Raw genomic sequence first — 20,936 nt, 5'->3', positions numbered from 1 at the left:
AGTTACATGGAGCAAATCTGAGTTGTGAACATTCATAGGTCACTGAGGAGCTGGCAAATTTATGACTATCTGTGACAGGTAATACTTGAAATGCAATACTCATTTTCAGTGAAACATCTACATTTATTGTGCCTGATCTGATGTTTTCTAAGTTTGATTCATTCATTTATTTTAGTGGGGCAGAAATTCAACACCATAGCGCCCCGTGGCTGTGTATGTTTTGGTGGCATTTTTCATTTTACCCACCTTTAATTAGTCATATGTCTGATCTGACTCAGGGATGAATCGGATGATAAGCTAATGCAATCAGATTCAACTGTTAGTCATTTAAAACACGTGCTGCGGATGGTGAAGGAGGTCCATTGAAGCTAATGGGGCACTGCCCTGTCAACTTCTGTCTGCCCTCAGGCAGTCCCACCTGCCAGCCTTCTTTCAACCATTCTAGGGGCTGGCATTGTATGTCAGCTTCCTCCTCCATAAACTCAGTGTTGCGCTTGTAGAACTCAGCAAGGAGAAGGCAAGCAGCAATTTGGATACAAAGCTGAAGGATACAGAGCTACCAGCTGAGGAGCTGGACCAGATTCAGGGCTCTGAGCCTGCTGCTGGAGTTCAAGAGAGCACTGGGCCGGCAGATGACTGCCATCCCACAAAACCTGGGCCTATAGAGCCACAGCCAGGACCCTATTGGCATTGTCCTTTGAGTCAGAGGGACCTAATGCTTCCCATAGTATCTCAGTGACCCAGGGAGCACACCAGGCAGGAGGTCAAGGAACACAGGAAGATTCCTGTCTTCTGGTGGGAGGGCTGGCCCTTTAAGAATCTAAGCTTCCCACAAGGGGATGGAGACTGAGAGAAGTGACCTGGGGGCAGAGGCTTATAAAGGCTTAATATGCTATCAACCTCTGCTGTCTTTGGCAGCTGCCCTTCAAGAAAAAATATTCGGGCCACAGTGTTAGAGACACTGTTGAAGGGTTTTTTTTCATAATAAAAAAGCAGGGGGAGGCGGAGATGAGGTTTTAGGAAAGATTGCAAGTGAGGTGTAATAACACAACAATCGGTAAGTGGTGGTGGTCAGGTTTTTCCTCTGGCCTTATAACACCATTAATTTCCAAGGAGGAGGAGAATCTCTGCTGGAGCAAGTTGCTCACTTGGAGCTCTCCGTGGTACTTCAGCTCCTGCTCTGCCTCACTGGATTCAGCACCAAGGTGCTTGTGTCACCTGCCTATACAGTGGTACCTCAGGTTAAGAACTTAATTCGTTCCAGAGGTCTGTTCTTAACCTGAGGTACCACTTTAGCTAATGGGGCCTCCGGCTGCCACCGCACCGCCACTACACGATTTCTGTTCTCATCCTGAGGTAAAGTTCTTAACCCAAGGTACCACTGTACGCATAAGATACATACATATGGGATTCTAGTACAGGGGGCTAAGGATGAAGACATAGCTTGTTAGTTGGCCTCCAAATGTGTTGATTTGCACTAGATTTGCAGCTGCTTATCATTCTTCTAAACAAGTTTCTACTTCGTTATTCTGCTAATCCCGTGGGCTGTTTCTTTCTCCCCCACTTTCCTCATGCCTAGCTTACATTTATCTCTGCTCTATCTTGACATTATCTTCTCTTCTGCTCAGCTCTTTCATAGCTTCAGAATGAACTTCCTTCAAAGCATTCACATGCAGCCATTGTGCCTACTCCTCCAGGAGCCCATGCAGGTCATTCATGTTGGAGCAAAGAAATATGACATGTCAAGGTTACATCATGAGGATCAATCTTTCTCCTATTCAAGCTGGCCATGGTGATAGAGAAGCACACATGTTAAAGAGTTTGTATTTCTTATCCATACCTCTACAAGACCTTGCAAGATTCTGACAAAGATAACACATCCATAATGCACTCGAGCTGCGGACGGTATTAACATATTGAGAGTGGACGTCAATAGGATAGCTGCACCAAAAACCCTGTAAGAGAAGAGGAAGGCAATGGAATAGTGCTGTTTAAACCTATGCCAAGAATTCAAGCACACTGAGCTATCTTTTTATATTTAAGCTTTCCGTGAAACATATTTGCTGACTTAGATATCTGTGTTATTCATTCCATGCATGCCAAAATATCTATTTTAGTAGAGGAAAATTGTGATTTCATAAAAGGTTGTTTTAAATGCACTCCACATGCAGGATCCATCTCTTTGGGGAAATATTTCCCCAGTACTTTTTCACAATCAATCCACATTTCCCGGAGTGGGAAGAAGTTTCTGGCTCAGTGTTACAAGGCGTAGTGTGCTTTGCATGAGAGTGCACTGGTGTTGTATGGTGCTTTGCAACACCTTTTAAACAAAATATGCAAGCACAGGCTAATCAAAGCAAGCAGGCTCCTAAAAACAGGGGTGCAGATTCTCTGAGAGAGATTCTCTGCAACCAGCTGCCTTCAGCCAGTTCACATCTCTCTCCAATTTCAAAGAGCAAAACTTTATTCTTTTCTGAAACATCACTGTGGAACATTCGTTTGACTTCAACCTTGGCAGGTAGATTGCCTATTCAGGAAAATGTCTCCTGACTATTTGCTCCCATTAATGGAATGTCAGCCAACCATCCTGGACTATTACAATGCCATCAACTTAACAAAAGATGGCCACTTTTAGTCACAATGCTAGTACTGGACTTTGCATTTAATCATTCAATATAACACCATCAATGACTTTTCACTTGAGGAGGGTCAGTAGGTGAATATGAAAACAGCCCCAACTAAAATGTATTGTGTTTAATTTAAAATGTATTGTGTTTAATTTAATTTGTGTTTAATAAAAGTGCGGCTTGTTCTTTGATGTTGGATTCATACATGCAAGTAATCACTTGATGTTGCATTCATTGAGTAGTAAAGAATGCATGTGTGAACACACACTTAAAGGAATGGGTAGAGAAAACTTATGTCAACACTGACCATAAAGGAAGCCCCATGAACAGTGTTAATTTTGAACCACCATGACATATGTCCAAAACCAATTTCCTACTAAGAACCAAGAACTTACTGCATTACCTTGAACAGGTCATCTACTTCTCCTAGCTGCTGTTAAGGATAAATGAAATAAGGAAAGTATGTTGCCTTGAACAGGAAATGGGAATTGCATGGTGATCATCAACAAAACAGTCATTACCCAGAGAGGAAAATGTGGCTTGTATTTAATTCATTACAAACAAAGTGGGAAATAGGGCCATATTGCAAAGCATGGAGCACACTTCCAATACATGCTTTCTATGCATATGTTTATAAAAAGAGAGAAAAATTCTGGAACTGGAAACAGGATTGATTTTGTTTGAAAAGACAGAAAAATGACTTAAGGCAGCTGTGCGGGAAAAGGTCACTTGGTCCACAGAGGATGCTCCACTGAGATAGGTCTCCACTTCACTCTCTTATTATTAATACATCCCACCAAACCTCTTTCTGTATAAACAATCTCTCTCTCTCTCTTGAGAAAGAAAAAGCCTGAGTGTGTGACCAAGTACATATACCTATGTTTGACAGCTTTTCTTCACCAGTTTCCTGTATTTCCTCTGTCCCTAGATTAACTATACTGGTTTGAATTCAGTGTTTACTTTAGCATACAGTTTGTATTTCCTAGATGATGAACTCTATTAAATGTATGAGTGGCTCATTTCCTAGTACGGTATTTTATTTTAATCCATTCACTCCAGTGCATTTAACTTACATGAGAAGCTGCCCTTTCATATGAAAGTACCAAGATCCCAATGAAGCCAAGTAGTTAAATATATAAGACTAGTGTCATTCAGCCCGTTTAATAAACGGGCGCTAGAACATTCGGCCTTTTTCGGTGGCAGCGGCGCGTGGGGGGGCTTTTATTCCTTGTCTAATTGATTGTTCCTTCCCCCCTCCCTTTGATCCTTAATTTATCCCTAATTCCCCCCCCCCGTTCCCAAACCCCAAGTCAAAGTCCCCCCTTTTTTTTACCTTTACAGCCCAGGCTCGGCTGGGGGGTGCAGGGGGTATTTCTTCCTTTACCCCCTCTGAAGCTTGTGTTTGGAGTGCAGGTCCCTCCCCACCCTGTTTTCGCGCGCTTTTTGCACCTGCCATTTGGTTCCTAATTTTTCCCCGTCAATAGTGCTGCTGCCAGGGCCCAGTGGCCGAATTCTGGCTCCTGGAGGGCCCGGGCGGCTGCTCCGGGGTGTACGCCCAGTTTTTCGGGGGGTGGGGGTGGCTCCCGCTACTTTTGTTGGCCTCCACGGCTGTTTTTCAGTCGCCTGCTGCATCCGGGAGGGAGCCTTGCCGTCCGGGGGGCTTGCGCCCGCCCGACACTTTCTGAGGGTCCCGCAGTTGGCGCTGAGAATTCGGTGGCCTCCCCGTGCCTTTCCTGGCCGTTCCGGCCCAGCGGGAGTCTCCCGGTTGCTTGCGCTGTTTGGGCCTCAATTTCGGGCCTGTTAGTGAGAAGAAGCCGGGGCCTCGATTTTTTGGTTGTCCCGGCTTCCTCCTCAGGCTCTTGGGCACGTTGAGAGAGGGCCTGCCCTGCTTAGGGGCCTTGCTGCCTGCTCCTGCCTTCCACCTGGTAGCCTCTGTTTTAACTGCTTATTGAGCCAGTGCAGGGCATAGGGGTGGGGGTGGGGTGGGGGGAGTGTGTGTGTGTGTGTGTGTGTGCAGTCTCTGCGTCCAATCCCTGTGTCCTTGGGGCACATGCGCAGTAGCGCAAACCCAGGGACACACGGAATCTGGACGCAGAGACACAGGGACTTTATTATATAGGATTAGGGTATATTTCCTAGTTTGGTTAAAAAAAAAATTAATAAACGGTCATCTATATGCCAGGTTTCTTTTTTGCGGTCACTTTTCTATCATACTTCATTGTCTTTTCTATTGCACTTCTGTAGTCTCCCTTTTGATCATTTTACCACAGGTTTCACATATTCTTTCATTGCTAGAGCTGTTATATTTTATATGAATAAATGTATCTTGCTCTATATCTGATATTGGTTTTATGTGGGGACCAAATTACACAGTGAATTGGAATGATTCAGGGCCTTTCCACCCCTCACATGTGATGTCAATAACCCATCCCAGAGTTGAATTAGGGACCCTACATAGCTTTGTGTTGCTTTGCTGTTTTTGTTCCTTCTGCATACAGATAGAGAGATAGAGAGATAGATATATCTCTGTCCATGGGCTTTGCAGAAAATGAGGTTTTCCAAAATGTTGCCTGCAGAGCACTGAAGAGCTGGGGGTGGGTGATGGCTTTTGTTGTTAAAATGCAGCAGCAGAGGGTTTAAGAGAGTTAAAATTAATTCAATGTAGCTCTGCTTTAACAGCAGCAACAACAACAAAACCACAGCCCTTCAGAACTCCACAGGCAGCCTAAGTCTGTGACAATCAAAAAGGAAAGGCCAGTGTGAAGCTACAAAGTTTTTTTAAAAAAAACAAATATACACACCCCACTCAGCCACTTGCTAATTCTTGTATGGTAAGAAATAGAAAACCTGCCCTCACCATTAAGGATTACAGAAGAAAGTGAATCCCTTTTATTTCCCCCACAAAAAGCCCCTCGAGCTATTTGTTGGCAATTTGGCAGACTTAATTCACTACAGTAGGGTTCCTGTGCCTGTAAATTTCATCCACTTTGGCCAAAAGGGGGAAAAGTTGTAGCCATGTTTACATTCTCCATTATGGTGAATGGAAAACACAAGGCTTTGCTTTATACCAAGTGGCTAAGGACCTGAAACACAGATCAACACAGAGAGAACACTAAATGGCTAGAAACAGATCAGAATTTTTTTTAAAAAATGCACACGTACAGATACAAGGCAAATCTTGGGGCATATGCACACTCCTAGCATAAAATACAATTAGGGTTTACCTAACTTACTGCCTGATTTTACAAATACTGTACTGCAAAAACACAGCAGCTCATAAGACTAGACCTTCAGGGATTTAGTGTTGCACAAGTAAACAGCTGATTTTGTTTATCCAAATTTCTGATTATTTTTGATTTCAGAAATTTGAATAATCATTATTGAAACATATCTGTTTTCCTTTGGATTTCTTAGGCTAGCATATCTGGTCTGAATGCTCCGACTTGAGTCTCACTATTTTCCTTGCCTATCTTGTGCTTTTTCTGTTTCAGGAGTAATTTTCTTTACTGAATTAAAGCAGAAATCAAAGTCTTTCATTTTCTATTATTTAAAGTCCCTATGCTAGTCTAAGTAGTCTTAGCATGTAAAAATTGTTGGTTCTAAGATAGAACCTCACCACATGGCAGAAGATTCTAAATAATGTTTTAGAGAGCATACTCTGTTCAAATAAGCAGCTGGCTGGGTCATAGAGTTTTATCTTGGTTCTGAGTGAACATCCTAGGACATGCCTAAGTGTCTCTTGTGACTGTGTGAAGAATTATAGCCATTTTTGGATGTTTTTCTACCACTGCTGATCTTCTTACTGAGACATAAGGACCCCAGGGGTGCATGGCACATAGCCTGTAAACCACCATATTAAACACTGTGGACAGTCCATTTTAACATATTTCATTTTCTCTGTGTTCCTCATTTTAGAGGGTCAGCATGGAATGCTCTGATCAAACACTGAGAAGAAAGAGGTGCAACTTTCACTTTAAAAAGAAAATCACACCTCGACTAAATGTTCCTACAGTGGTACCTCTGAATGCGAACCTGAAGCGCCGAATCTGTGCGTGCTCGCTGTGTGATTCGGCGCTTCTGCGCATGCACGTGACATCATTTGGCACTTCTGTGCATGTGTGAATCGCCGAACCCGTAAGTAACTCATTCCGGTACTTCCGGGTTCGGCACGTTCATATCCCGTGATGTATGCAACCCACAGTGAACATAACCAGAGGTATGACTGTACTTGAATCCCACTATTTCCCTGCCCCTCTCTGGGCTTTTCTGTTTCTGGAGTCATTTTCTTTCTGAAAGTGTTTCATTTTCTATTATTTTCTGTCCCTTTAATGGCACAGCCTATATTTCTATATATGCAAACTCGTACTGCAGTGAAGGAATTTCATCCAAAATCTCACAATGGTATTTATAAAGCTGACATCCAAATAAGAAGAAAGCTAATGTCTGAAAAATAAGGATAAAAGAAAGCTGGACAACACATGCTAGGCTGGACCTCTGCTGTAACAAGGCTACGCCTTCTAGGTGACTTTTTCATATTCCCTGGCACTCACTGCTCCCATTTGTATTGTATAACATTTGTATTGATACATCTCCTTAAATTGCCAGAATATCTGGAACAGAGGTGACTAAACAGGAGCACTTGCTTTAATATGAGTCTAGCAGCGCTGTCCTATCTGTGTTGATTCAGAAGTCCTACAGTGGGGTTTAATCCCAGAAAAGCATGAGTCATACTACAGTCTTAATGCAGATGATGGGAGGGGAAAACCAGAAGTATGTCTGAAATATCCAAAAAATAATAATCATTTAAGGACATTAAAGCACATTGTGTGGTTATCTGTCAGCAGATGGAGCAATTGCTTCACTAAATTCTACTTTCAGGAAAGTATTTCCTTATCCAAAGTAAATCACATTTTAAACTGGGCTATCAGTTAAATACAAATGTTACTTTCAACTCCCTACAGCAAGTTCACCCCTCCTTCCATTATGAGAGAATATATAGTAATACAGCACTAGCACTGAAACGGTCCTAGCAAACATTTAACATTACAGAGGGGAAAAAGGATTGCTTTTAATGTCAGAAAAGCCTTTGTGCTGTCCCAGTTCCTTTGTTTTACATCCATCCTTCTTCCAGGAATGCTTGTATCCTACACTTGTCTATGGAGGGCCAAACTATGCTTGACATTAATCATGTCATTTGCCCTTGGCTGCAGGCTTTCTCTTTGCAGAAATAGCCAGCAGGATTTGAGCCAACCTAGGTCAAGGCCCTTTAGCCCTTTGGCCTGTGCTGTGGTACCAATCCAAATATCCCTGAGGTCTTTAAGCCTTTAATTTGTGGGTGGGAGGAAGCTGCTATTGAAGCTCTTTGGGGGGGGGGGGATAAGATCAGAAGTCCACTGGAAGCCCTACTCTTGGGGATTCCTATAGAAGCCTTCCCCTCTTAACCACATCATGCCTGTCTCCTGTTCCTCACTTGCTGGTTCTCTCCAGATCTCATGAGCAGGCATAGCGTGATTTGAGTCTGACGCCCCTACAGCACCACGGTATGCATGTTTACTGAGAAGTAAATCCAGCTTTGCAATGGAGCTTCCTCTCACGAAGGTGTGCTTAGGGTTAGAACCCCAGTTTGAAGTTCCTGCTCAGCTATCAACTCCCTGTACAATTACAACAAAGTCCCAGTTCACAGCTTTACATTTCCATCTGTAACAGGCAAACATGATCCAGCTGAAAAATGACTGTGAAACACTAAATGCTAAGAGTGCTACACCACTATTGATTCAAATATCAATTTAGACTGTTTACTTCCCATCCAATCTTGACAGTGGCAGACTTTGGGGTCTCAAATTTCAGCAGTGCCCTGTGCAACACCAAAATTTTGCACCCCCACCTCTCACCTTCCATTCTACATCATGGTTGCAGTGCCCCCAAGGCGCTGCACCCAAGTGCAACTGAACCGGTCACACTCCTGTAAATCAACTTCTGGCCTTGGTTAGAAATTGTTTTGTTGTTGGCTTTTACACTACAGTGAGCTTCTTTGAAAATGTTTTCTAGAAAGGAGATATGAGAATGTTTTAAATAAACAAAGGTTCCTGTTTCTACTAATTGTATCCTATAAGGCACCATGCTGTCTAAGGGAGCTATATACCATATTTTTTGCTCCATAAGATGCACTTTTTTCCTCCTAAAAAGTAAGAGGAAATGTTTGTGCGTCATATGGAGTGAATGCGTGGTCCCTGGAGCCGAATTGCCCAGGGGTGAAAGGCAGATCGTGCTTTTTTTTAAAGAAAGAGCTAAAGGCTAACAAGAGGGAAAGAGAGTGTTGAAAGAACCCACTGAGCAGCTGATTGCAAGAGATCGGGGAGGGAGATAAGGGAGCTAGCTCCCGCCCAGCCCAGGCCCCTTGCCCAGGCCTCAATTGTTGTCTGCAGAGAGAGGCTGCTTGTTTCCCCAGCAACATGTGACTGGCTGATTAGATTATCTGTCTGGAAAGTGTAGAAATGGGTCATTTTCCTTTCCTAGAGAAGCTGCAGAACTGTGAGTTGAACCCCATAAAAACAGGATTTATTCCCTTTGCAAGGTAAGCTTTCAGCTGAAATGCACAACTGTGAGCTGACACCCCCCCCCAAAAAAAACCCGGGGCTTTTCCCATTTGCAAAGAAAGCTGCACAATTTTGAGCTGATCCTCAAAAAAATGGAGCTTTCCCCCTTTGCAAAAGAAGCTTCCTCAAATATTTAATGGGGGGGGCAAAGGAACCTAGACCTCTACGAGTTTGCTGCTATGCCTAGGACAATTCAAGAAAGCAAAAAAAAAATTCTTGTTTTCCTACTCTAAAAAAACTAGGTGCGTCCTATGGTCAGGTGCGTCCTATGGAGTGAAAAATCATTTGCAGTAACACTACTCCTATCAAATGGCCCTGGGTGTCTGGAGTCCCTTCCAAACCTCTAGGCTGCCAAGTTTAAACCTGGCTAAATGTCATGTTTGTACCCAGACCTGACAGTCAGAACAGGACTGATAGGCATGGTCCTTCCATGATCAGAAGGACCTTTGATTCAATAGGAACTCTGACTGCAGGAATGGGAAAGGGAAACTATGCCTGCCAATCCCTACCCCTTCTCCCTACCCATTCCAGCACCATCTCTCACACTGTTTCATAGGTCCTGCAACCCTCAGAGCAGAGGGACAGGAAAAGGGATATGGAGAAAGTTGATGAAGATGATTGGATACCTCTCCCTTTCATCATTGTGAGCAGAGCTCCACTCAGGTGATCTAATCCAGGCTGTGTCCACTTTGCCCCATGAAATACAGTTTGCTTTCTGTTTTTCACCAGCTGGTGAAGATTTTTTTGCTCTAGCCAGTTTTTATTTTATGAGACAAGCAATGCTTTTATGATTTAGTTTTAACAGCTGACCCTGTCTCTTTTACTACCTGTTTTATGAGAATATTTTAAAATAAAAAATAGTGGATTCACATTAGAATTCTTGAATAAACAATGTTTAAAATTAAAAAAGAATGCAGTATACTGCACTGAAGGCTGACAGATCCATTGGATTCACAGTTTTCCTTGTCACATTAAACCAGTGATGAGACAGGCTATTTCTATTCATTTAAAAATATATACGCCTTTCTCCATGACAAGGGGGTGGAGGCATCTGTGTGTGTTTCTCTAACTAAATCCTATTTTAAGCCTTTCATGAAGGATTAATATGGATAAACTGATTCTCTGCCACCACCTCTAATCTAATAAAAGCTTGGATGCATTATTAATTTTTGCCACACATCTGAGACCCACTCTTTTTTTTTTTTGTCAAGCAAATCCCCCAGCCGTCCCCTCCCCAAATCCCTCAGTGCATCATTAAGTTGTGAACACGGCTTCATCACCTATGACAGAAAAATGGAAGACCCTCGAGCCATATGGCAGAGGGAGAGATCACTCGATGTTTCATTAGCCCCCTCTGTGGGGAAACCAATGTAAAAAGGCACGGCAGGGTGGTGGGAGATCAGAACCTTTCAATGAGGCTTCTGCAGCACCGGCTGATCTGCATGGAAAACAAAGAAGCACATGCTGGTGTCTGGGATCATCTCCCAAGTCAAATATGTGAAGTACTGACTTCAACAAGATGTCAAGCTGGCACACTACACCCCAGGCAAGCACAGGCAAGCCAGGTGCTACATAAGTTGGTTTTTATTCCCCTTTGCCTTCTTCACACAGCACATGAATTATGGGATTTGGGCAGGAATTCTGCAACGCAGGGGGCTGGACTGGATGACTGTCAGAGTCCCTTCCCCTCCACAATTCTATGATCCTATGAATTTGTATCCACATGATGTCTTGATGGCCACCAATTTTGATAGCTTTAAAAGTGAATTAGACAAACTCATAGAAGATAAGGCTATGTCCCATCTCCCCTATCAGAGATAGTATGCCTCTAAACCGCAGCTGCCAAGAATCACAAGTGGAGGGAGTGCTGTTGCACTTAGCTCCTGCTTCCCATAGGCATAGCTAGCCATTATGAGAAGAGGATGCTGAACTGGATGGCTTGATGAAGCAGGGCTGTTCTTGTCCTCTAAAGACATCTGCAGCAACCATGCAGCAACAGAGTAATAACTTGATAAAAATTAGGTCAACAGTAAGTCTAGAATCACATATTATCCTCCAATGTGTGATTGTAAACTTCATTTTTGGTTGTGATTGCTGCTGGTAAGGGAAGGTTTAAACTTCTTTCTCCTCTCTCTCTACATGCCTGGTCTGTGATGGAACTCCTCAGCACCACCACATAGGATTGGATTATTTCAACCTCATGGCAGAGCTGTAAGCCACACAATTCATTTTCATGCATATGGGGTTGGCTCATGAGTGACTTTTCATGAAATGGGTTGCAATCCAGTGGAGACTTCCCCTGGATGAAGGGAGGGAGGCAACTTTTGCATATTCCCCCTGGAGTTCCCTGTTCCCATGGGTGGGGGCAGGAGAGGCAAAGTGTCCCCTCCCACACACACACAAGGAGCTTGCCCCCCACCATTGCTGGACTCCTTCCCAATAATATATAGTGCTATTTTTCTTTCAGAGATCTGAGCATGTGGAACACAACAAAGTCACCTAGAAATATATTTTGCCGCTACTGTGCCCACCCCCATTTCCCCCCAGTGTCACCACTGATTGTTCCCATTCTGTCTTAGAAGGTCTTAGACGGTCCCCCAATCCTGCACAGCAGATTTTCAGAGGCACAGTCTAGTACAAGCAAGTTCTTGCTAGAGTTATCTATAGGTGACCTACACTCAAACATTTTTAAATTTCAGAACATAGCCATGAGTTTCATTCTTGCAGGCAAAGAGAATTCTGGGCAGGGAAAGCAGGTGCATTGTTATTACAGTTCTGTAAAGATGAGTATGCCTGACAACATCTCTTTTAAATGAGGTGTTAATTTCACAGTGAGTACATGAAATCACAGGATGTTATAGGAGTCTCTAATGCTCGCATTGCTGAAAGTGTGCGGTGGAACTAATTAGAATGCCATTATTTTTCTAGGTTAAAATCTAATGGTGGGCAATTAATTCACAAAACTCTAGCTTTCGTTCTCATTCTCCTAGCACACAGACATGTGTGTAGCAAGTCATGCCTCCTTCGCCCATTTAAAAAGAAAAACCTTCCTGCATTTCATGTTCCATCCATACACATCAAAACATGTACAGAGACCCAGTCAGCTGCAAAAGCTTTATGGGATCCATTACTTCATCACAGGGACGCGAGTGGTGCTGTGGGTTAAACCACAGAGCCTAGGGCTTGCCGATCAGAAGGTCGGCGGTTCAAATCCCCGCAACAGGGTGCGCTCCCGTTGCTCGGTCCCTGCTCCTGCCAACCTAGCAGTTCAAAAGCATGTCAAAGTGCAAGTAGATAAATAGGTACCGCTCCGGCGGAAAGGTAAACGGCGTTTCCGTGTGCTGCTCTGGTTCACCAGAAGCGGCTTTGTCATGCTGGCCACATGACCTGGAAGCTGTACGCTGGCTCCCTCGGCCAATAAAGCGAGATGAGCGCCACAACCCCAGAGTCGGTCACAACTGGACCTAATGGTCAGGGGTCCCTTTACCTTTACTTCATCATAAGAAAGGTGTGAAGTAGAAAAAAATCACCTCATGGCAAAATCATTATAGATACCATCCCCATTAAACAGACTTACAAACTGTTGCAGTTTGTAGAGACAGATAGGAGGCAGGAGGTGGAGGATGAGTTTCAGAAACAACAGTGATGCTCTTGTCAGTGCCAGTGTTACTTTGCCACTGCTGCTATTAAAAACAAACAAACCAAGAGGGGTCCAAGGGAGCCAGTGGGCCCCACGTTATAGGAAAGCAAGGAAGAACCAGACTTCAAGCAAAGATTCCAAACAACAGAAAAAGAAACTGAAGTCAGTTTAGTGGACTTCGCTATAAAAGAATCTGTTAACTAGTGATAATTACACTAGATTTACAAAAACAAGCTGCACCTAGTATGTGGACTAGTTTCAAACACAATGAGACATTATAGAAATCGTTTGGTTAACAACAAGTATATATTGTACTAGCTGGCCCTGCACGTGTTGCTGTGCGTTAGTCTGTGAAATGGAGGGTAATAGCCCCCCTTCAGATCCCCCTGAGCCTCAGAGTCCCCCTGAATCAAGGCAAGATACTGTGGAGAGGGCAGGTTTGGCCCCCGTGTCTCCCCCCACCCTGTTCTGACCCATTACGTATCCCTGCTCCCTATTCGCCCCCCCCCAGGCAGGCCCCTACCTCCACTTGGCAATGTTGGTTATTTGGTGGGGGATTTGGGGGGGGTAGTGGTGCTAAATTGTAAAGTAAAAACCCCTTGTTGTGCCCCCAAGTGCGTTGCTGTGGGTTATTTTTTTTCCCCGGGCCTAGTGGGGGCCTGGCAGGGGCCTACATAAATCAAAGGCCATGCTGTGACCTGCGATCCGGGCGCTTGCCCTCTCCCCCCCCCCGGGCCTAGTGGCCGCCTTGGTGGTTTCAGTTGCTTGGTTGATGATGTCATTTGGTTTGTGGGTGTGGCTTAGATTTCACAGGAAGGGAGGGGGTGGAGGAGGGCATAACGCCACTTGAGGGCGCTGTTTGACTTGGTGGAAAACCAGGTCTATACCTGCCCAGATGCGAAATTTGAGGGATTTTTGTCCCCAACAACGCTTGGGGAGTGGCCTGGATCGTTGTGTCAAAATTTCAGGACGATCGGTCAAGCGGTTACGAAAAAAAGTGGAACACACACTTTCACGATTTTTACATTTATATATATATAGATTATTATGGACGCTGATATTTTAATAATCTGACTCTTTGTATGCATTATTAAACTTTATCCCACCTTTTTTCCAAGGAGCAAAGGTGGCATAGCATTGCTCCTCACCGCATATTATTCTCACAACCATTCTATAAAGGAGGTTTATGGTGGTATCAATAGTGATTGGCCAACATCACTCAGTGATTTTCATGACAGCAAAGACTAATATGGACCTGATTCTCCTCAGTCCTAGCCTGCCATTGTAACTACCATACCAGTAGGTTTGCTGATATTTCTATGTTTTTTTAATTTGAATGTAATGCATTTTTAATTTGTGTGTGTTTGTGTGTGTATGCAACCTCTGTGCCACTCTCATGTTGCCTCTGAGGTTTCCAAAGCAGATTTCCAGAAGCACAGTGGGAGGGGACACAGAAAAAAATAACCCATCTGTTTTCAGCCAATGGGAGAATCCCCTGAGTGGCATTCCACTCAGAATGTACGCCACAGTTTGAATATACAGGGTCCTTTTTGTGTGTCTTCGAATACAACAAATCAGCACTGTAAGAATAAAAAAAACAATGCTCAAGATAGTAACAGCAGAAGCACAGTAGCAACATTCCACCAACCCATACTTTTTATTGTCCTGTGGTGGTGAAGCTTTCTTGTCTTCCAATTACACACATGTGACTATTCTATTTTAACTGGGAGTCAAGTTTTAATAGGACTCATTATCACCTGCTAGACTGGAAAAAATAAATTAAATTCCCTTGAATTCTGCTGTCACAAATCTAAGCCCAAGGCAAATAACTCAAGGACACTTGTTTACTGTGTGACCATGATCACTCTGAATTACAGAATCTCACTTCCCATAGAGAATCTGGTTAATCTGTGTTTTATCTCCAGACAACCACTTTGTTTAATGCAGTTGCTTTGTCAGACACCTTGCAGTAAATAATCCAGCAGAACTAGATAGCATGAAGATTTGTTTATGGCCCACTACAATTTGTGGAATCAAACAAGAGGGTCCTGTGAATATTGCTGCTTGAGCATCAAGTTTGAACATCCAAGCACACTGATACATATGATCAACATTTACCGGTATGCAACTTTATTTTCTTGGAGATTAACCAGAGAACTATTCTTCTGGACATGTTTCAGAACCAGTGCATGCTCTTCCTGTTTGAGATTAAGTGGGTGTAGGGATACTTAAATGTACATTGTTTTTCTTTTGGCTGTTTCAATACATAGAGTACACAGTTTCAAATTATCACACTCTAGAAAAAGCAGTAATTTAGCCTGAAGACTTTGATGGCAGCCCAGTGTGTTTGTGTCATGGACAGGGATTTTTTGGTTTTTGTTTTTTTTGTCAATCTATTTGCATTTCCCTAGTGAGAGAAAAAGAGGCAGAACACATACTATGTTTTCCAAGAAGATGCAGGACCACATCCATCCAGTGCTACACCAGCCGCACTGGCTCCCAGTGGAGTACAGGGTCAGGTTTAAGGTCCTGGTTCTAACCTTTAAAGCCCTGGACAACCTGGGACCCTTGTATCTATGGGACCGCCTCTCCTGGTATACCCCACGGAGGACCTTAGGGTACGCAAACAATAACATCTTGGAAGTCCCGGGCCTCAAGGAGGTTAGACTGGCCTCGACCAGAGCCAGGGCCTTTTCGGCCCTGGCCCCAGTCTGGTGGAATGCTCTGTCACAGGGCCCTGGTCTTGTGACATCTTTCCACAGGGCCTGCAAGATGGAGCCTTTGGTCAGGGCCCAGTCTGACCCACCCCCCTCTTACAAGACCCTGCATATAAGTGGTCTCTTTAACTCAGGCATCCCCAAACTGCGGTCCCCCAGATGTTTTGGCCTACAACTCCCATGATCCCTAGCTAACAGGACCAGTGGTCGGGGAAGATGTGAACTGTAGTCCAAAACATCTGGAGGGCCGAAGTTTGGGGGAGCCTGCTCTACCTCTTCTCATCGGCTCATACAAATAGCCGAGCTTGGTGAGTACTTAAGGTTCCCAACCCCTATACAGTTATAATTTGTGGGTAGCCATCTTATTTTGATTTTAATACGATTTTAAGCTGTATTTCAGTTGATTGCTGAACTTTGATCAGATACTCCCTGCCGATGTAGACAGATTCCTCCGAGCTGGAAGGCCCACCACTTGCTCCCTTGACCCGTGCCCGTCCTGGCTGATTAGAGCATGGGTGAGATCGCCCCCTGGGTGAGATCATCAACTTGTCCCTTGGCACAGGGACTTTCCCAGAGGAGTTGAGGGAAGCAGTGGTGCGTCCGCTCTTAAAGAAAAAATCTCTAGATCATTTTGTTGTTGTTTAGTCGTTTAGTCGTGTCCGACTCTTTGTGACCCCATGGACCATAGCACGCCAGGCAATTATCTATCCAATTATCGCCCGGTTTCAAATCTTCCGTACCTGGGTAAGATAACTGAGAGAGCGGTTGCCGAACAGCTTGGTAGGTTTCTGGGTGAAACATCGGCTCTAGATCCATTTCAGTCAGGCTTTCGCCCTGGTCATGGGACCGAGACAGCTCTGGTCGCTTTAACAGATGATCTCCGTAGACAGCTGGATCAAGGTGGGCCGGGACTGCTGATTCTTTTAGATTTGTCAGCAGCCTTCGATATGGTCGATCACGAACTTTTAGACCACCGCCTTCCGATGTGGGGATTTAGGGCACAGTCCAACAATGGCTGCTCAGGTCGGGGACAGAGGGTGGCACTAGGGAGGGAGTTGTCGCCGCAGCACTCCTTGGTGTGTGGAGTCCCACAAGGCGCAATCCTTTCCCCGATGCTTTTTAATATCTTTATGTGCCCCCTTGCCCAGATTGTCCGGAGTTTTGGGCTGGGTTGTCATCAATATGCTGATGACACCTCGATCTATCTGTTGATGGACGGCCGCCCTGCCTCAGCCCTGGACACACTGACCAAGTGCTTGGAAGCTGGCTGGGTCGGGGGGGGCAACTGCTATCTCTTGCAGGGGCTCAATTAGTGCCAGTGCCTTGTGTCAAGAGTTTGGGTGTAACCTTCGACGCCTCCCTTTCCAAGGAGGCGCAGGTTGCAGCCACAGCAAAGCTGGCATTTTTCCATCTCCGCCGTATCAAGCAGTTGGTTCCTTACCTCTCTCGCCCTGATCTGGCCACAGTGATCCATGTGACGGTCACCTCCAGGCTTGATTATTGTAACTCGCTCTACGCGGGGCTGCCCTTGAAGCTGACCCAGAAGCTCCAGCGGGTGCAGAATGCCGCGGCGAGGCTTCTTACGGGGTCCCGGCCACGGGATCACATTCATCCAGTGCTTTACCAGCTGCACTGGTTCTCGGTGGAGTACAGGATCAGGTTTAAGGTGCTGGTTTTGACCTTTAAAGCCCTCTGCGGCTTGGGACCCTCGTACCTACGGGACCGCCTCTCCTGGTATGCCCTGCGGAGGACCTTAAGGTCCACAAACAACAATATTCTGGAGATCCCAAGCCATAAGGTAGCTAGATTGGCCTCTACTAGGGCCAGGGCCTTTTCAGTATTGGCCCCAACTTGGTGGAACACTCTTTCACAGGAGACCAGGGCCCTGCGGGATTTGTCATCTTTCCACAGGGCCTGTAAGACAGAGCTGTTCCGCCTGGCCTTTGGGTTGGACTTAGTCTGACCCCTGTGTTTTCCTCCCTCATGGCTTGGATTTATGGACTACTGTACTTAAAATGAGGCTGCACTTTAAAATTTTAATATTGTATTTTAATCTGTATTTTAATTAATTGCTTTTTATGTTTTATTGTAATTTTATTGGTGTGAGCCGCCCTGAGCCCGGTTTTGACTGGGGAGGGTGGGGTATAAATAAAAAATTAATAATAATAATAATAATAATAATAATATTTTAATGTATTATACATTTTGATGTTAGCCGCCCTGAACTTGGCTCTGGCCAGGGAGCGCAGGATATAAATAAAATTGGTTGTTGTTGTTGTTGTTGTTTAGTCATTTAGTCGTGTCTGACTCTTTGTGACCCCATGGACCAGAGCACGCCAGGCACTCCTGTATTATTATTATTAGTAGTAGTAGTATTTCTTCATCATGGTGAATGGTTGCCTTTTGCTGCCATTTACCATGATGAATTGGGGCAATCATATTGAGTTTTCTGGTATTCTCCCCCATAACCACTGGGAACATAGAGAAGAAGCTGGAGAGTCCCAGTATGATGGCTCCAATTCACTTGATGAATGGTACATCCAACTATTATTGTATGAATGACATCAGTCTCCATGAAAAGGTGGTTATTTTTAGCAGCAAATGGTCTGGTCTGCTTCTTCTTATGTGTACATCACCCAGTTGATTCAATGTGTCCTTCCTTTATGTGCACATCTAAATCCTCATGTGCACATTTTCCAGTTGCTTCACTGCTCTTCTACCTTAAAATGTCAAGTTATGGCTGTGAGAGTCAGAGACAATAATAGACCCAGAATAAAGCGAAGTTCCTATTACAATAACTATGGAGCTTCTGTGGGTTAAAATCAGCATGAGAAATGAATTTGGCTTTCCTGAGCCTTATATGATGAACTTACATATTTTTCAATACATCTGTCCCACCGCCAGCTAATTATTTCCTCTGTGAGTATGCTGATGATGTTGATATAAATCTAAAGTTACCAAACACCAGCTATAATAGCAAGAACATACGCACAGCCTCAGCAAGACTGAAAAAGAATTTTGGATAATAAATATGAAGACACGACTGCTCTGTTCCTGTCTGGTACAACGGCTGTGTGGGACAACACATGCAATCAGAATTAATTCTTACAAGCAGTGAATGATTAATTAATTTCTTTTTTTTAAAAAAATACTACAAGTACCCCATTGTTTAAATAATTCATACATTTAGCAAAAAAAAAACCTAACAAACTAATATGCCGATTTGAAATATCACATCACCAAACAAGCCCATTACAATTATATTTCTCAGATAAATTATTAACTCTGTGATGATGTGAAATGACAACTTTTGGGCTTTCAAGGGAAAGTAAGTTCACATCAGCTAGCTCAATTAAGACTCCAAAATGAAGATCAAATAAAGTGCTTGGAACTGTACTATAGAGGGTCACCTGCTCACACAACAGAATGCTAATGCATAGCCTCCTTAGACACTGGCCACTTTAAGAGGAGCAACTATAATAGTGATATTCAAAACTGTTCCTTAAAAGCAAATGAGATGCTTCAATTGCCATTAGCTGATGTGGCTGGCGTTCATACAGAGCCCCTGGTCATTTCACAGACTATTGACCCTGTGCCACCACGTCTATTCTCTTCCACTGCTACCAACCAGGTTTCCCCATACCACTGAAAAATGCGGGATTAGCAGCAGCACGGCACCAGAAGTTGCGTAGAAGCAACTTCCGGGGCCACTCTGACCATGTGTGGGCACTGGAAATAGGGTAGAGCGGCACCAGAAGTCACTTCTACACATGCCCGGTGGCCATCTTGGTGGTGGCCGCATGGTGGTGGCCATCTTGGTGACAGCCTCCGCCATGTGGCCACCACCAAGATGGCCACCGGGCATGCATAGAAGTGACTTCCGGTGCCGCTCTGCCCTTATTTCCGGTGCCCACACATGGTCAGAGCAGTACCCAAAATGGAGGCTCCCTGGCAGGTAGGAAATCCGGGGGATTTCCAGAATTTTTCTCTATTCAGGAGAACAGCGGGGAAACGGATTAAAATCCGGGGGCTTCCCACGAAAAACGGGATACTTGGCAGCTAAGGGTTTCCCCGGTAATATATTCAGACTCAGTCAGGTTGTAACGTATTAACAAAGATTCCAGTTCATTGTGAACGCAAACAAGTTTTAAATACTTTGAAACACTGTAATCTGATTCACTCTCTCTGTCTCCCCTCTGTCTCTAACCCACTCTGACTCCTATGCCTTCCACCCACAAGAAACCAACCAAACTAACTGTCTCTCTATTTCCGACTGTCTTCCCAACTCTGGCTAAGCCTTTTAAAAGCAGGTAGGCTCCGCCTCTGGGTTTTTCTATTGGTCTACCTATCAACCCCTTCTCTCCCCCTGTACAGACATTTCCAAACGAACAGGCAAATGCCACAGCAGCCTTTAAAGAAAATGTATAATTTGACTGAGCAATTGCAGATATGTGATACTAATGAACCTACATGTGAATGTTCCTACTAGCTCAGGGGCCCCAAAACTACGGCCCGGGGGCCGGATGCGGCCCAATTGGCCTGCCAATCTGGCCCGCGGCGACGTCCGCCGCCGCCGCCCGCTCTTATGGCGCGCAGCGCGGCAGCACTCTTCCGGGTCGGGAAAAAAGCGCCGAAAATCCTTTGTGCGCATGCGTATGGGCCTCTCCCGACCCGGAAGAGGTCATTTCTGGTGCACTTCCGGGTCGGGGGAGGCCCATACACATGCGCACAACGGATTTTCAGTGCCTTTTCCACCCTGGAAGCGCGCCAGTAAGCGCCCGTGCACATGCGCACGGGCGTGCACTCCCCCGCCCGCCGGCCCGCCGTGCGATCGGCGCGGTGGGAACCGGCCCAAACGCCGGTAAGTCTGGGGACCCCTGTACTAGCTATTTGTGGTAATCTGATGAAGATGGTCTGAATAAAACTCAGACCTAAGATGGTAGATTCACTTTGTTCCTTCAGAAATACTGGATGCTATCTATGGTTGCCGGGGGGAGGTATGATATCATTCCAGAAACCCCAAGTTTGTGTGTGTGTGTGTGTGTGTGTGTGTGTGTGTTTTTGCTTGCTTGCTTGCTTGTTTGAAGTAAATCTCAGAAATGAATATATGGATAACAATTGTTCTGAAGGGTCAAAAGCATATTTTTGTTTTTAGATTATTCACAATGTGCATTTCACTCTACAGGTACCATTTTAGATTAGGCATCTCCTCTGATATGAGAAGGGGTGCCTCTCTTAAACTGGTAGATGCTGGGCTTTCCCCCCTTTTTGTGTATTTGTAAAATCATTCTTTTTTATATAAAAAAACCTCCTGTCTAATTCAGAGCATGCTGTTAATAGATCAAAATGTTTTGAT

General features: G+C 44.6%; 1 protein-coding gene across 1 annotated transcript in view; it reads right to left on the bottom strand.

Moving 5' to 3' along the window:
- The window catches only part of SLC17A6 (solute carrier family 17 member 6), a 52,078-nt gene that overhangs the window by 15,096 nt on the left and 16,046 nt on the right, over positions 1-20,936 (bottom strand). The window contains exon 4 of the mRNA XM_035117534.2: positions 1,841-1,955. Within this exon, the coding sequence (XP_034973425.1) occupies positions 1,841-1,955 (115 nt within the window). The remainder of the gene's footprint in view (positions 1-1,840; positions 1,956-20,936) is intronic.

The sequence above is a fragment of the Zootoca vivipara genome, chromosome 1, assembly GCF_963506605.1.
Source record: "Zootoca vivipara chromosome 1, rZooViv1.1, whole genome shotgun sequence".
NCBI classification, from domain to species: domain Eukaryota; kingdom Metazoa; phylum Chordata; class Lepidosauria; order Squamata; family Lacertidae; genus Zootoca; species Zootoca vivipara.
Note: the sequence above shows the minus strand (reverse complement) of the source record. Positions and strands in the feature narration are given on the sequence as shown.